Here is a 16,715-nt window from a genome sequence, read left to right as displayed (position 1 = left end):
TTTGGTGTGTAACACAGCTTCATTTTCAGAACTTACGTTTCTGAACCTCACAGTTGCAGAAAAATAAACACACAATGCTACTATGCACTCTGAAAAGTCATTTCGCCCAATGTAAAAGAATAAAAAGGATTGCCATTCCTTTCTTGCTTTTCTAAACCAACCCTCCTGTGCATTTAATGTGCAGCTCAACATGGAAATAGTAGATGTTTATCTGATACCAAGGTATAAGGTAAGCCCCATTGAACTCAAAGGTGAATAGACAGGATTGTCTAGCAGAGAGTATAAGGGTTGTGATTAAGCTTTCCCCATTACTTTACCTCAAAGCAAGGAACAACTTCTCTGCCAACTTTATTTTCTCATGCCAGGCTTCTGCGTAAAGATGCAGGCCCAGTAAAGAATTAAAGAAAGGTTTGCAGCTGCAGTTGTGTTGGGGGTGGAGTGGGAATCCTAATCTCCTCTTCTGCTCTTATTTGGTATGCAGAATCAGCAGGTGGACAGTTTCAAGGACTTTGAAGACAAACACTATTACCTGATTGCTACTGACCAAATAGCTGCTAAAGGTGCTGCTAAATTCAAAAGTTGATTACACTCGTGACAGTCTTAAAAGAAAATGTGTGGAGTTATCATTGTTCAAAGGTACTTGCCTGATCTCCTGCACAAGCCGACTATGGAATCCACTCAGTTGTGCAAATTTAAGCATAGACTTTCCTTAGGGCCAACCGTATGTTATGATGGAGATCCATGGTTACATTTTAAAAGAATAAATTGAAAGGGGTCTCCATAGAGGGGTCTCAATTTGTCCACAATGGCAGCACTATTGTTGTGCTGTTTTGCTGATCAAAATTACTCCCAAGGCTGCTATTTGCCCTGTGAGGGTCTTGGACTGAAATAAAGTGACAACTCCCTCCCTCTTGCATTTTTCATTTTTTAAATAAATAAATAAACCACAAAATACAAGGACAGTTCTTCTGCATCAGGCATCCCAAACTCAGCCCTCCAGCTGTTTTAGGGCTACAATTCCCATCATCCCTGACCACTGTTCCTGTTAGCTAGAGATGATGGGAGTTGTAGTCCCAAAACTGCTGGAGGGCCAAGTTTGTGGATGCCTGTTCTACATAATGGCCCACACTAATAAAGAAAGCCTAAGGTGTACTGCTTCAAAATGAGGTCAAGAACTAAACAAAAATATTTATGCAACATCACTATCACATCGTTCCCTATGGAATTCAAGGCAGCACACATGAAGTTCCCAGCAGACGTCAAGAGGGTTATCATTAGCAAGGATTGCTAAACTTGTATCAATTTGTTACAACTAAAGTTCCCCCTTTCCTCCCAGGAAATGAAAGTTACATATGTGGTGTGTGGCCCTTCAGTTTTATCCTCACTATAACCCTGAGAGGTGGTTTGGGCTAAAAGACGGTGATTGGGCCAAAATTAAAGTGAATTTCCGTACTAAGCAACGATTGACCCTGGATCTTCCAAGTCATGTGACTTTCTATCCCCAAAGTAGAAAAACACCACGACGTTTTTCCATACCTCAAGCAGAACTCCTGGGAATAAACACCTGTGTTTCCAATGGTTGTTTTCAGAACTGTAGTTTGTATTTTTTTCTGCTTCCTTCCCCAACCCATATTTCTTGTTTGCCATGTCTTTTCAATTGTAAGGGTAAGAAGTATCTTACTACAGGTTTTCATAAGCTGCTCTGGCCACCTTTTTGGCTAATCAGAAGGGTCAAAAGTGCTTCAAATCAATAAAACAATTTACGACTCTTTTTTTCCAATACAGAGAAAATACAAATTGAAGCAAGTCAATACACACAAGGGTGGGGGGAGAAGAACGCATGAGAGAGAAAGTCCACAAGTATTTCCCCAAAAAGGTTACTTTTCAACAGACAGGGGGATCTGTTACATTTGTTTGATGCTGAACAAGACTCCCTCAGATGAGCCTCCATCTGTAATCTGTGAAGTCCAACACCTCACTGAGGACTATGCATTGTTGTACACTATTCAACAAAGTGTAACATCCTTGCTATTTTGCTTTACTGTGTAAGTTGCTTTGAGGCACTTGAATGCAAAAGTGAAACAAAAATAATAATTCTCAGAGAGGTGGTCTCATTGGAATAAATGGACCTAACAACTGGATAAGCTCAGTTGGTAAAGCATGAAATACTTGATCTCAGGGTTGTGGGTATAAACCCCACGTTGGGCTATAGTTTCCTGCATTGTAGGAGGTTGGACTAAATGACCTTAGCGGTCCCATCCAAATCTACAATCCTACAATTCCAATTTAGTTGTGACCATTCATTTCATTTTGCTCCCTAAGTCGCTTTGAGGCACTGGAGTGCAAGAGGGCAACTCATAAATAGTGATGATATTCAAGAATTGGTCCCATTGGAATGGAGCAAGCAAGTTTTCTCCTGCTCCGAAGGGCAGGACTTGAACCAAGTTACAAGAACGGAGATTCCGACTAAACATACGGGGAAACCTTCTGATGTTAAGAGCTGTTCAACAGTGGAACGGACTCCCTCAGGAGGTGGTGGACTCTCCTTCCTTGGAGGTTTTAAAGCAGAGGTTGGATGGCCATCTGTCATTGGATGCTTTAGCCCCATGGTTCCCAACGTGAGACACACGCCCCACAGGGGGAGCAATTCGATTTTTAAGGGAGGCAATTCAAGAATGAATCATTAACAGTTAATGGCCTTTTAGGCTTCCTCCACGGAGTTCACTTTCCGAATAATAAGAATTATATGTCACGTGGGGGGAGGGTGCACCAGGATTTTAGAGATGCTTAGGGGGGCAAAGGAACACGGGTGGCGCTGTGAGTTAAACCACAGAGCCTAGGGCTTGCCGATCAGAAGATTGGCAGTTCGATTCCCCGCGACGGGGTGAGCTCCCGTTGCTCGGTCCCTGCTCCTGCCAACCTAGCAGTTCAAAAGCACATCAAAGTGAAGTAAATAGGTACTGCTCTGGCGGGAAGGTAAGCAGCTTAGTCATGCTGGCCACATGACCCGGAAGCTGTATGCCGGCTCCCTCGGCCAATAAAACGAGATGAGCGCCGCAACCCCCAGAGTCAGCCACGACTGGACCTAATGGTCAGGGGTCCCTTTACCTTTACGTGGGCAAAAAAAAGGTTGGGAACCACTGATCTACAGCAAAAGGAAAGAGCCTCACAGCTTAGATAGGGAGACTGGGCTGAGGGTCTGCAGAAGGTACACAAACAGGAGTTAACTGGAGCATGAGCTTAGCCAAGGTGAGGAGGCAGTCACTCCCCACCCTCAGCCAAGGTTAGGAACCACTGCTTTAGCCGAATATATCCTGCATTTCAGGGGGTTGGACTAGAAGACCCTTGGTGCCCCTTCCAATCCTATGAATCTATATCTGAAGGAGCGTCTCCATCCCCATCGTTCCACCTGGATGCTGAGGTCCAGCGCCGAGGGTCTTCTGGCGGTTCCCTCACTGCGAGAAGCCAAGTTACAGGGAACTAGGCAGAGGGCCTTCTCAGTGGTGTCACTCACCCTGTGGAACGCCCTCCCACCAGATGTCGAAGAGAACAACAACTACCAGACTTTTAGAAGACATTTGAAGGCAGCCCTGTTTAGGGAATCTTTTAATGTTTGATGCATTACTGCATTTTAATATTTTGTTGGAAGCCATCCAAAGTGGCTGGGGAAGCCCAGCCAGATGGGCGGGGTATAAATAATAAATTATTATTATTATGAATGAATGTACCCAAGTTTGTAAAGGGACGTGGGTGGCGCTGTGGGTTAAACCACAGAGCCTAGGACTTGCTGGTCAGAAAGTCAGCGGTTCGAATCCCTGCGACGGGGTGACCTCCCGTTGCTCAGTCCCTGCTCCTGCCAACCTAGCAGTTAAAAGCACGTCAAAGTGCAAGTAGATAAATAGGTACCGCTCCGGCGGGAAGGTAAACGGTGTTTCTGTGTGCTGCTCTGGTTTGCCAGAAGCAGCTTAGTCATGCTGGCCACATGATTTTATTATAATAAATTTATTATTATTAGCCTGACTCCCTCCTTTGGCAATCCTCACAGAACTTCTAGCCCAAACGGTTGCCATTAATTTGATTGGAATTAATTTTATAATGAAATGATTTTAGAATGTTTTACCATTTTACTGTTGTTAGCTGCTCTGAGCCTGCCTTCGGCTGGGGAGGGGGGGATATAAATTATTATTATTATGACCCAGAAGCTGTACGCTGGCTCCCTTGGCCAATAAAGCGAGATGAGCACCGCAACCCCAGAGTCGTCCATGACTGGACCTAAGAGTCAGAGGTCCCTTTACCTTTATTATTATTATTATTATTATGAATGAATGGACCCACGTTTGTCACGCCCATTCATTCCAACAGGTCTGCTCCGAGTGCCGCCAACACTCCGAGGCAGCCCTAAGTCAAGAGCCCTCCATCCCTCCGCGGGGAAGGGAAGCCGCGCCCCATCCAAACGTCAACAGCCGCTTCCCAGCATTGGAATCGGGAATTGAACAGAGGCAAGAGCCGCGGAAGAGCCGCTTCTTTCCTCGCCCACAGCCGGGTCCTCGTGCCGGGGGCCCGCCCTCAGCCGCCCGGTTCCCCTCCCGGCGCCAAACCGCCCTCAGCCGCCTCTCCTCTTCCACTTACCCCCTCAGAAGGCTAAGCGCGCAAGAACCGCCGAGCTCCCTTCGACCCGCTTCCGGGAACACAGCCCACCTCGCAACAACGGCCGCGCTCATTCGCCTCTCGGGTCTGACCACGCCCGGCGTCCGCTCATTGGCCACGTTTGAACGCACCTCGCGCCGGCCCCTCCCTCGACCCCGCCTCCTCCTTCCTTTTTTTTTTGCTCCTCGCTGATTGGCTGGCGTCGCCAAGAGCAGCTGGAAGCCTCTCAGGCTTGTAGAAGAGGCGTGGCTTTTTCCTTTGGGTGGTAACCGGCTTTAGGTAGAGAATGTTTTCCCTGGCTGTTCCCTCTCCCTTTCAAATAAATTTTATTTATTTATTTATTATTCTTTCTGTAAATGTCTTTTTTTGGGCGTGGGGGAGAAAATATATACGGTATATATAAAGTTTTTGATTTTGCATGCACAGAAAATAGCGTTTTTGAAAAAAATATTGTGCAAATATAAGAGGGAAATAAGTCATAAGTTTAATAGAAATAGATAAAAGCAGTACCGGTACTTTTTTCTGGGGGGACTCAGGGGTACACATACCCCTAAACATTTTGTGAATCTTTGTACTTTTGTCCATTTACTGTATTTGTTTTTCCCAATCTGAACTATAAAATGGTGATTTTCTTGAGTCAAAATGAGAGTTACCCTAAACATTTTTTTAAGGGGAAAAAAGCACTTGCCGACCAGAAGGTCAACGGTTTGAATCCCCGCAACAGAGTGAGCTCCCGTTGCTCGGTCCCTGCTTCTGCCAACCTAGCAGTTTGAAAGCACGTCAGAGAGCAAATAGATAAATAGGTACTGCTCTGGTGGGAAGGTAAACGGTGTTTCCATGCACTGCTCTGGTTCGCCAGAAGTGGCTTAGTCATGCTGGCCACATGACCCGGAAGCTGTATGCCGGCTCCCTCAGCCAATAAAGTGAGATGAGTGCCGCAACCCCAGAGTCGTCCATGACTGGACTCAACGGTCAGGGTTCCCTTTACCTTTATCTTTACAATCGGATTGGTAGAGAGTTATACAGAGGGTTGAAGACAATGGAATACAGAAGAGAATAGGAGGGAGGAGAAGACACACAACATAATTAGGTGTCTAAGATTGAATGCACCAAAATTCTGTTACATGCTGGATGCAAACTTAAGTTGTGTGCATATTTTATTTTTGCTTTTTATATCATACCTTTCCTCCCAAGGCTCAGGGTGGTGCACAAAGCTCCTCCCTTCTCTATATTATTCGCTTAACAACCTTGTGAAGTAAGTTAGGGCTGAGAGATGGTGACTAACCCAGTGAGCTTCATGGTTTTCAGTTTGGCATAGTGGGCAGTTTAGGTTTCTCTCTCTCTTTTTTAAACCCAATACATTATAGTTTGAGAGGGGGGGAGGTGCTATTGTGACCCACTTGTGTGAAATTGCATTTCAATAAATTCATGCATGCTATTACCATTCACCAGTTGTGGATGCTGAGACAATGAAAATTAAGGCCCATAAACAATTTTCTGGGGGTAAGTCCCACTGAATACAGTGGGACTTACCTTCTGGGTATTACACACATATTTTTTAAGTCTCATAAAGTCGTCATCTCCCCCCTCCCCCCAAAAAATCTAAATGCTTTACAGATATGAGGCTAGGATTGCCATATTTCAAAAAGTAAAAACCGGGACATCCTGAAAATTGTTGAGGTTTTTTCCCCCTGACTGACTTGCGTAAGATCCAGGACAAAGTGCCACCTTTCGGAAGTTTCTCCCTGTACGTCAATTCCACCTTTGAAATCCCAATAATGTCTGTGGAAATCTGGATGTACGGCAGTCCTATTGAGGCCAGATCTCACAAAGAAAGCGGTGAGTCAAAGGTTGCAGACCATGGATAGCTCCAAGTGAACAACTTGTTCACATAAAGTTGGGAGCATACTGAGGTCTTTTTTTGCTATACAGTATTCACACCATACTCGTAAAGCACCACTTTAAATGTTCATGGCTTCCTTCAATGTATTCTAGGAGCTGTAGTTTGTTAAATGTGCTGAGAGTCCTTAGGAGACCCTATTCCTCTCACAGAGCTACAGTTTCCTCATAAGAAGAACTGACTGTTAAACCACTCTGAGGATTGTAACTCTCTGAGGGTAATGAGGTGGGGTGTCTCTCTCAGCACCCTTGACAAACCACAGCTTACAAAATTATTTGGGGGCAGCCATGCCTGTTTAAAGTGGTATCATAATGATTTAAATGGTTTGTGCAAATGTGGTCTAACCCTACATCTCCTATCTCCTCAGGCTCCACCCACTTGTAGAGGCCATCAAAATCTTAAAGGACCACTTCATTAGCTTAAATGCAGGACTGATGAACGCAGTGGTTCCTCAAGCTCAGTATAAGGCACCCATGAGGGTCCAGGCTCTGGTCCTGGCAGACTGGGAGGTTCTTGTCTGACAGCTTCAGTCACAATCAGTTCAAAGCCTTGAACTTGATCAGCCTCCTTCACTGCTGCATCAGATTCTGTGTCTGGTTTGCTTCTGCATTCAGTGGTCATGCCACAACCTGTGGTTCTCCAGATGTTGTGGAACTATGTTGTTGTTGTTGTTGTTTAGTCGTTTAGTCGTGTCCGACTCTTCGTGACCCCATGGACCAGAGAACGCCAGGCACCTCTGTCCTCCACTGCCTCCCGCAGTTTGGTCAAACTCATGCTGGTAACCTCGAAAACCCTATCCAACCATGTGGAACTATAGCTCCCATTAAATAAAATTATCAAGACTAAGACTAAGTCTTCCATCATATTCCATGGAGAAAAAGGCAAGGCTCATCAGGAAATGCAGGACCACGGAGAGCTCCAAGTGAGCAACTTTCTCCACAAAGGTTTTCAGGCTCCACTCCACTTCTGTTTCATAACCTCTCTTTCGATGTGCTTCCTGCCCCACTCGATGCCTTCCATTTTATAGCCTCCCTCCTGGAGTGTTCCTTGTGCCCATGGGACTGGTGATTTGTGGGGGGAAGCATCTTGTTCCTCGGAGGAAGGCACTTGAGAGAGTCTGGGTTCTGGCTCTACAGGCCCTGGTGGTCTAAGGGTTTCCTCTGGGAGCTTCTATCCAACAGTCTTTGATGCAAGGACCTCCCTATCGTGGATTTTTTAAATAAAGGTGGGTTTTTTGGACTTTTGCAAATATTTCCTCTGATTCTGTGGATACCTCCCTCTTGTTCAAATCAGTGCCATTTTGGGAACAAAACTGGGAAATGTTATAGTGTATCTAAAGCCAGTATTATTATTTTTTAAAGAAAATAAACTATTCACCAGCTATGGGTTCCCCCTCCTTAATGGGCTGACAGTTTGGCTAGCAAGATTAAATTAGTCTATTAAGCTCATGCAAATATTATACAGATTGAGTGGGAAAATCCAAACCTGCTGGAGTTCTCCTTTGCATAATACATTCTAATTGTGACTGCAGAACAATTTACCTGCTCTGGATTTTAAGGCTGTTTTGTTACTGTGGTTGGAAGAATTATATTGTTATGATGGCCTCTGTTGTACACATCACGCACCAATTGCAAAACAGTAGCCGGAATAAACACACAGGCAGCATTTCAGTGTGAAATTGGTTTCCAAGGTGCAACAGCTCTGATCAAGTCAAGCTGCAGTATCTATTAGTGCACACGGAGCTACAATTGATTATTTAATGTATGTGCAGTACTTTGAGGCAGAGAACACTCATCGTTTCTCAGGGATGACTCTGTAACTTACTATATTGAGACCAGCAGATAATTTTGATGTTAAGCAGAAGAGATTACATTGGGAAGCAGTGCCTCAGAAAATGCTTTTGAATGGTTGATTAGAGTATAGCGAAACATGTCATAAGCTATCACTCAAGAGCCCAGCAAAATGAGGTTGTTTACTGCAGGTGGATTTGGATTAAAGGTGGTGTAGAATTGTTCTGAGATAGCTTAAGGTAGTCTCTTGGAATATTCAGATTTGCATTACTGAGGCAGCCTTGGTGATAAATGCCAGTGAGTGGTGGGAGCAATTTGCTTAAAAAAAAATAATAATTCATGTTTTGCACCTGTCATCACAATTTTTGTTATGAGGAGGCGACTGCGCCTTTAATCACAAAAAAGGAAAAAACAAGATGGTATGCAACATAATCTGATTCATGTTCTTACTTGGAAAGTAAGCCTAGTTGTATTCAAGGAGATTACTCTCTGGTAAGAGAATACATAGGAGTGCAGCCATCTAACCTGTGCATGTTTACTTGGGACCCTGAAATTTGCAATGTTTACAGAAAATGTTTATGGTGGGAATCATATGTGGAGGGTGGAATCTTTCCAAAAACAGCCCGATGAGGACTGAAGATGCTTAGCAGCCACAATATACTGACAGACTGGACTGGAGTATCCTGGAGAAGGCACACCAAGGTGGAACAATGGACTCTGCACTGCAACTTTTTGTTGCAGGTTCTACTTGTAAGGACTGGATTATTGTGCTGCTAGAATGAATTTAAAATAATATACTGTTTATAGGATGTGCACAAACACATACACAATTGTTATGTTGTGTTGTTGTTGTTATTTGGATTTGTTGGTAGTTTTATCTTGCCCAGGGCAACCCAAAGTGATTTACAAACAACCAAATAAACAGACAAAACCCCCACATAGATACATTAAAACGAAGAGGAAAAATAAATACATCAAAAACGTCCCACTAATAGGCCACTAATAGTTACAACATCAAAGGTCTGGTTTTAGAGGAAAGTTTTTGCCTGGCACATTATGTATACAAGGCCTTCTTTCTAGTGATGTCAGGTGAAAATTCAAGCACTTGCCAAAATTATAATAACACAGGTATCTTCTTAGCATCAATTTGTCCAACTGACACACAATGAACATCATGGGAGCTTTTATTATCAATGTTGAGGGCAAGTGAATGTATTTTTATTGATAACCAAGGGTGTGGAGTGTGTCTATCTCCATGAGTGTGTGCTAATGTATGTGCATTTAGCTATTGAAAAATGTATTGGCCAAAAAACACAGTTCACAACAGATCCATCAAAGTTTTGATCTGGTTCTTCACAAACTTTTAAGGCATTGGAGTTTAGTGCAGGAAACAGGGAGATGAGTTTACAACCCATCTCAGCCATCAAAGCCTTATTTTATCCAGATGACTATGTGGACTCCATTACTTGATTTTAAACATGGCGAGTTGGTCCAAAAGGAGGGGTATGAATGAATGGAATCTTTATTGCTAAAAGCTATAAGCCGTCACAATTGGGAAAGGAAGGGTAGCATTGGTATATAGGTGATAACTCTGTAGGAATGGGATCATGTCAGGTTTTGTTTTGCTGTTGAAAAAAATATGCCCGGTGTTTCACTGCAGGAGGTCAAAAGTCCACAGCCCACAAAGAACACAAATGGGTTCTTGAAGCAGTGCTGTTAGCAGAGGCAAAAGCCTTGCTGGCATTTGCAACTTTAGAAAAACAACTCAGTTTACTGTTGCCGCATGATTTGTGTTAACAGCAAGGATGTTGTAAATGAAAGTTGTATTATTATTTTTTTAAGTTACCTTAGCTATAATCATTAATCAGTGCTGGATTTATGTATAAGCTAAACAAGCTATAGCTTAGGGCCCCACTTTCTTGGGGCCCCCAGAAAATTTAAAGGAAAAAAACAACCTGGGTGCACATTTCCAAAATATAAGATAAAAAAACAAATAAAACAAAACCTACATACAGCAACAGTGTTTTGTAGGCTCCTATGTGGTATGTAATGGCCCCTGACTGCTAACCTGCTCCCTAAAATATCACTGGTTTGCTCATTAATTGTATTTCAGTTCAACAATTACTTTGATAAAATACATATTTTGTTATGTGCAAATGGCTTTAGATACCTATTAGGTCCATAAATTACCATATAGCATATATTCAACACAAAAAACACCAACAATTTGTTGTTGACAAAGGACAGCTGGACATATAAAGGGCCCCATATAAAGGGTGGTGCTGTGGGTTAAACCACAGAGCCTAGGGCTTGCCGATCAGAAGGTTGGCAGTTTGAATCCCCGTGACAGGGTGAGCTCCCGTTGCTCGGTCCCTGCTCCTGCCAACCTAGCAGTTCGAAAGCACATTAAAGTGCAAGTAGATAAATAGGTACCACTCCAGCGGGAAGGTTTACCAGAAGCGGCTTAGTCATGCTGGCCACATGACCCAGAAGCTGTACACTGGCTTCCTCGGCGAATAAAGGGAGATGAGCGCTGCAACCCCAGAGTCAGTCACGACTGGACCTAATGGTCAGGGGCCCCTATACCTTTACCTTCCGTAGCTTAGGGCCTCATCATACCTAAATCCGGCCATGATCATCATCACCATCAACTACATCACATGCATGGAATAGGAAGGGGTGAAATGGGTGTGTGCCATCTCTGACCAACGATGCCACAGATACTGATAAGCATCAATGCTGCCCATGCCACCAAATTTCACACTGTACTCGCTAGTGCAGGCATGGAAATCCCTGTAACTTTCCTGGTGGTGCTAGACTACAATTGCCATCATCCCTGGCCATTGGCCATGCTTGCCACGGCTGATGGGAATTGGAGTTCAATAGCATCGGGAGGATCATATATTTCCCAGTGTTGCACTTCCACAATGGAAACACACATGTGTGATATTCAATAGTGTATTTGGGCAGGGAGGTGATTTTGCAGCTCCCTAAGCATTTAGGTGAGAGACGCAGGTGGTGCTGTGGGTTAAACCACAGAGCCTAGGGCTTGCCGATCGGAAGGTTGGTGGTTCAAATCCCCACGACGGGGTGACCTCCCATTGCTCGGTCCATGCTCCTGCCAACCTAGCAGTTTGAAAGCATGAAGTGCAAGTAGATAAATAGGTACTGCCCCAGCAGGAAGGTAAACGGTGTTTCTGTGCGCTGCTCTTGTTCGCCAGAAGCGGCTTAGTCATGCTGGCCACATGACCCAGAAGCTGTATCCCAGCTCCCTCGGCCAATAAAGCGAGATGAGCGCCGCAACCCCAGAGTCGTCCGCGACTGGACCTAATGGTCAGGGGTCCCTTTACCTTTAAGCATTTAGGTGAGGACTGTTTGTGCCGTGACAATTGCAGTGATCCTGACACATTTGTTTCCAGTATTGAAAATAACTTCTAGAAAGGGCTACATACATCAGATGGCCAGAGAGGCTTGAACAAATTGCACCATCAGCCTCTGTCCCTGAACCGTACAATAGGAATAACAGTGCCCTCTCTCACACAGTGTTGTTTTTGTGGCTGCCCCTTTTGAAAGCAGAGGGAAGGTGACAGCCTACATTACAAAGCTGTTTGAACCCACATCCTAGCTGAGCTTCTGATGCCATTCAAGGCGTCACATGCCTACTCTGGATTTTTCCCTGGGAAGCCTGCAAATGTCAACAAATGGACTCTAGTTCCTGCGAGGATGAGAAGATTCATTGTCTAGTGAAATCAAATGACCCTTTCTGGAGAGGTTTAGTCAGGGTTTATTAGCTGTTCTTCCCATTTCCCAGAATGGTGAGCTGTTCCAGTGGAGCTTCTGTAGCTGATGCACAAACACAGGATAAAATGTGTCTGGGGAAGCCCATCCAGGGACCTAGAATACGGAGTTGTGGGGAGGAGAGGGAGAGAGAGAATGAGCCACGACTGACTGAAACTGCTTTGACAGACAATCGGATTACCCAACGCAAAGAGAGCAGCAGCCGCAAGGGCGTGCGGCATGACAGATCCCACCAATCGGGTGGTGGTCGTTGGGTATAAGAGAACCAATCCACAGACACAGCTGTAAAAACTGGGATGGTGAGTCTGTCTGCGGTTCCCTCTGCTTGAAGCCACAAATGCAAGTGAGAATACTTAAGAAGGAGCCTCATGGTGTTCAGTGGAGTGGGGGCTGTTGAGCCTAACTTTTACTTACATGGAAGTAAACCCCCGTGGAATTCCATAGGACCAGAGCTGGATTTAGGTTTGATGAGGCCCTAAGCTACTGAGGGTAATGGGGCCCTTTATATGTCCAGCTGTCCTTTGTCAACAACAAATTGTCACTGTTGTTTTGGTAAGTTATGGACCTAATAGGCATCTAAAACCATTTGCACATGCAGAATGTAAAAAGGTAAAGGTAAAGGACCCCTGACAGTTAAGTCAGGTCACAAACGACTCTGGGGTTGCGGCACTCATCTCACTTTACTGGCAGAGGGAGCCGACGTTTGTCCACAGACAGTTTTTGAGGGTCATGTGCAGTGGCGTAGCGTGGGGGGTGCAAGGGGTGCCGGCCGCACCGGGCGCAACATCTGGGGGGGCGCACTCGCCACCTCCAGAGTCGCCGAAGAGCCTCGGGGCTCAGCTCCTTTGGGAGGAGGGGTCGGGCTGGGTGACCAGGGGGAGCAGCAGGCGCCAGCAAGGAGGTCCGGAGCCGGAGCCTGGCCAGGATCGGGCGCGGGATGGGGCGCAAGAGGGAGGGGAGAGTCGAGCCTGTCCGCCCCGCGAGGACTGCTGCGAAGAGGCGGGAGGGAGAGGAGGCCCCTTGGGAGGAGCGGGCAGGTGCTGGGGCGGGTGGGCGCCCCCCTGCGCGGGCATCGCCTCGCCGCCGCCGCGGGCTTGGCTGGGTGACCGGCCGAGGGGAAGCGCCAAACAAGGCCAGGATCCAGGCCCGCCCCGCTCTCCTTATTTGGCGCCCATTTCCGGCTCCCGGGTGGCCGCCTCCCACCCGCTCTCGCTACCAGTGGAAAGAGAGACGGAGGTGCAGCGGAACCCGCAGCCTTTGCAGGGGCTGCCGGCCGGGGGAGGGGAGCGCGGAGGAGCCCCGCGGGGCCTGGGCCCGGCCAGCCGAGGGATCTTGTGGCGAGGAAGGAGCCCAGTCTGCGCCCTCCTTCCCCACAGAGCTGCAGAGGGAAATCAAGGTTCTCCTGCTAGTTTCTCTTCTTCTCTCCCCCCCCACTGCGTTACAACCGTGCCCCCCCTCTCGGTGCACATAGCACGATTGCAATCTCTCTCTCACCCCCCCCCCCAAGTTAAACTAATGGAGCAAGCCAGCGCCAAAGATTTGTAGAACTGTGAATACCCGGCCCAGGCAGCAGCAAGAAGCTGGCAGCGGCGGCAGGTTAGGGGTTAGGGGCGCAAATTACTTGCCTTGCCCCGGGTTAGGGGGTGCAAATTACTTGCCTTGCCCCGGGTGCTGACAACCCACGCTACGCCGCTGGTCATGTGGCGAGCATGACTAAGCCACTTCTGGCGAAACCAGAGCAGTGTACGGAAACGCCGTTTACCTTCCCTTTGGAGCAGTACCTATTTATCTACTTGCACTTTTGGGTGTGCTTTCGAACTGCTAGGTTGGCAGGAGGAGGGACCGAGCAATGGGAGCTCACCCCATCGTTGGGGATTCAAACTGCCGAGCTTCCGACTGGCAAGTCCTAGGCTCAGTGGTTTAGATAACTGTAGATAAATAGGTACTGTTCCGGCGGGAAGGTAAATGGCGTTTCCGTGCACTGCTCTGGTTCGCCAGAAGTGGCTTAAGTCATGCTGGCCACATGACCCGGAAACTGTAAGCTGGCTCCCTCAGCCAGTAAAGCGAGATGAGCGCCACAACCCCAGAGTCATCAGCAACTGGACTTAATGGTCAGGGGTCCATTTACCTTTAAGTCCCTTGGAACAAATAGGAACTTGCTGGGATCAGACGGGGCAGGGGACGAGGGAAGAAGGAAATGAAATAAAAAAGCATTGCTTGGCAGAATATTTATCTAGCTATAGCACGTTGACTCGTGCTCATTGGGGCTTACTCCCAGGTTCAGGGGATTGCAACTGGTTTAAAGCCAAACTGGTTTCAAATTGTACCCGGTTTTGCAGTTGTGGAGAGCGTCGCACCAGGGTTCAAATCGCCCCCTCCCAGCCACGAAGCTCATTGGATGACCTTGGGCCAGGCAGTTTCTTAGCCTAACCCACCTCACAGGGTTGTTGTGTGAGGGTAAAACGAACAGGGAGGCGGAAAGAGAACCATGGACACCACCTCGAGCTCCTTCCTTGGAGGAAAGCCGGAAAATCAACTAACTAACTAACTAACTAACTAAAACAACAACAACAACCTTTTTATTGTGGGGAGGGGATCTTTTGTGTTTGTGGCGAGTGGGGAGAAAAAAGTCGGGAGGACGATAAGTAGCATCCCCGATCCTAAGCACGTGGCCTTGCAAGTAAGCTCCCAAAACCCGGCCACCTTCGCCCTAAAATGTGCAGGGAATGGCAGCTCAGGATTTTGGAAAATAATAATAATAATTCAAACCTCCCCTCTTAATATAATGAAGATCTGTGCATGCTGGCCTATTAAAATTATCTTTGGAGGGCTAGAGAAGAGATCCAGACTTTCCCTCCCTCTCGGCGCTGCTCGTGGGGTCGTCGGCGTCTTCCCATTTTGCTCCCTCTGCGGGCAGCGAGGCAGCTGTGTGTGACTCCCTCTCCGATGCGCCCAGGCTGTTGGGCTAGACGAGGAAAGCTTTGCAGGGCCGGGAGAGGGCAGCTGGGAACGGGAGGCAATTCGGCTCGTCCCTGATGCACCTCCTGCGCGTGTTGTGTGTCTGTCTGTCTTCCTCCTCCTCCTCCTCTAGAGCCAGGCGAGAGAAATCTGCAAGGGGAGGAGGCACCTTTGCAGCAGCTCCGGCAAGAGCGAGGGCGCAAAGCAGGAGAGCGAGATGCCGTGTGCGCGCGTGTGAAGCTTTGACCTTCTTGCTCTGCTGATCAATTGCTGAGTATTTGATTTGAAGGCGGCTCCTCCCCCTTCCTTCCCCCCAGCCCGCCTCCTCTGCGATCGTGTGAAGCGAGGAGGAATCTCTCCCATGACTATGATCATCCTCAAGCTGAAGGCGGAGACGCAGCAGAAGGCGGCGAGATGGTGAGCTGATCTGGGTCACTGGGGTGCTGATGGAGGGAGACCACGAGCATGCATCTTTTTTTGGGGGGGGTGGAGTGGGGGGTGTATCTGATCTCGTGCAAAGAGAGTGCGCACCTTACCGCCCCCCCCGCCCTCCTTTCCACGCTAACCTTTGTTTTGCCCACAAAGGTTGCGCCTTCGTGGGCGCCTTCCCCTCCCCCATGTGGAAGGGTGGTTGGTTTTTTTGTGTGGGGGGGGAGAAGCTAATCATATTAAGGATAATCGCCCACGTTTCGTGTGCTCGCTCATTGTTTCGGAGCGGTGGGGGAGCAGCGCGTGTGCTGGATTGCTATGGGAATGGGTTAAAGGAAGAAAAGGGGGGGAAAAACGCATATGCAAAAAAGGCTAAACAAACCGGCATTGTGCCGTGTGGGAACGCTGCATTGCAAAAGGAAGCCTCTGCTCTTGTCAGGGTAGGAAATCGGCGCCTCCCCCCCCCCCCTTCTGCGTGGTTTGCATTGTGAACAGTCCAGATCCAGGGCTTAAACCACGCTGCACTTTCCCTCCCCAATAGGTAGATGATTGTGCACCCTATGTCCCCCCCCCGCTAAAAAACTAGCTTGCCCCTTAAACTTTCCTCTGTTGCCTGAAGAATTCTTTCCTGGGGCTGCAAAGAACTTGAGAGAACTCCTGCTTCTTCCTCCTCCTCCTTCCTTTTCAAAATCAGTGCCACCATGGTGATGAAATTGGATAAATAGACTTGGCTGTCTGCAATGTGCTAATTCTCTGGGGAGAAAGCTGCAGCCCTGGGCAGGCTTCCCTGGGAGGAAGCCCCACTGAGCACAGTGGGGTTTACTTCTGAGTAAGCATGCCTACAGGAGTGCAGGGTTGCACATTCCTTTTAGCTGCTTTGGGTAGCAAGCATCGCAGTGGGTCCCACCCCCCTTTCCCCTTCACACTGCAGAGCCTCTCATAGTCTCCCCCCCCCCCGTTGTCCCTCCCCCTGCTTTTGAGATGCTTCCAGGCGCCACTTATATATGTCACAGCAGCGACTTGCTTGCAGATAAATATGTATTTTCTTCCAGGGAGCGAGGATAAGGTTTATTTCTGTGCCGTTTTAAAGAGAGAGAGAGTTCTAGTCCCAAGTGACAGAATATTGACATCTGCTGATTGTATCTTAGCCAAGATGACATGCTGCAGTCTCGGCTTTAAGCGGGTTGCCAAGT

General features: G+C 47.3%; 2 protein-coding genes across 13 annotated transcripts in view; one reads left to right on the top strand and one right to left on the bottom strand.

Moving 5' to 3' along the window:
* The window catches only part of TANGO2 (transport and golgi organization 2 homolog), a gene marked incomplete at its 5' end in the record, with an annotated part of 85,052 nt that extends 80,331 nt beyond the window's left edge, over positions 1 to 4,721 (bottom strand). Inside the window, one exon of one of the 2 annotated variants that reach the window (XM_081893439.1) lies at positions 4,630 to 4,721. In XM_081893439.1, coding sequence (XP_081749565.1) covers positions 4,630 to 4,721 — 92 coding nt within the window. The remainder of the gene's footprint in view (positions 1 to 4,629) is intronic. The other variant, XM_081893441.1, reaches the window with a different exon arrangement.
* A 10,395-nt stretch (positions 4,722 to 15,116) lies between these two features.
* ARVCF (ARVCF delta catenin family member) overlaps positions 15,117 to 16,715 on the top strand; it is a 601,392-nt gene continuing 599,793 nt past the window's right edge. For 4 of the 11 annotated variants that reach the window (XM_081893282.1, XM_081893281.1, XM_081893283.1 and 1 more), the window contains exon 1: positions 15,118 to 15,510. The gene's annotated coding sequence lies outside the window, so the exon portion shown is untranslated. Of the gene's footprint in view, positions 15,511 to 16,715 lie in introns of all 11 variants that reach the window. The other 7 variants (XM_081893286.1, XM_081893284.1, XM_081893285.1 and 4 more) reach the window with 4 other exon arrangements.

The sequence above is a fragment of the Podarcis melisellensis genome (genome assembly GCF_964234715.1).
Source record: "Podarcis melisellensis genome assembly, chromosome: 16".
NCBI lineage: Eukaryota > Metazoa > Chordata > Lepidosauria > Squamata > Lacertidae > Podarcis > Podarcis melisellensis.
Note: the sequence above shows the minus strand (reverse complement) of the source record. Positions and strands in the feature narration are given on the sequence as shown.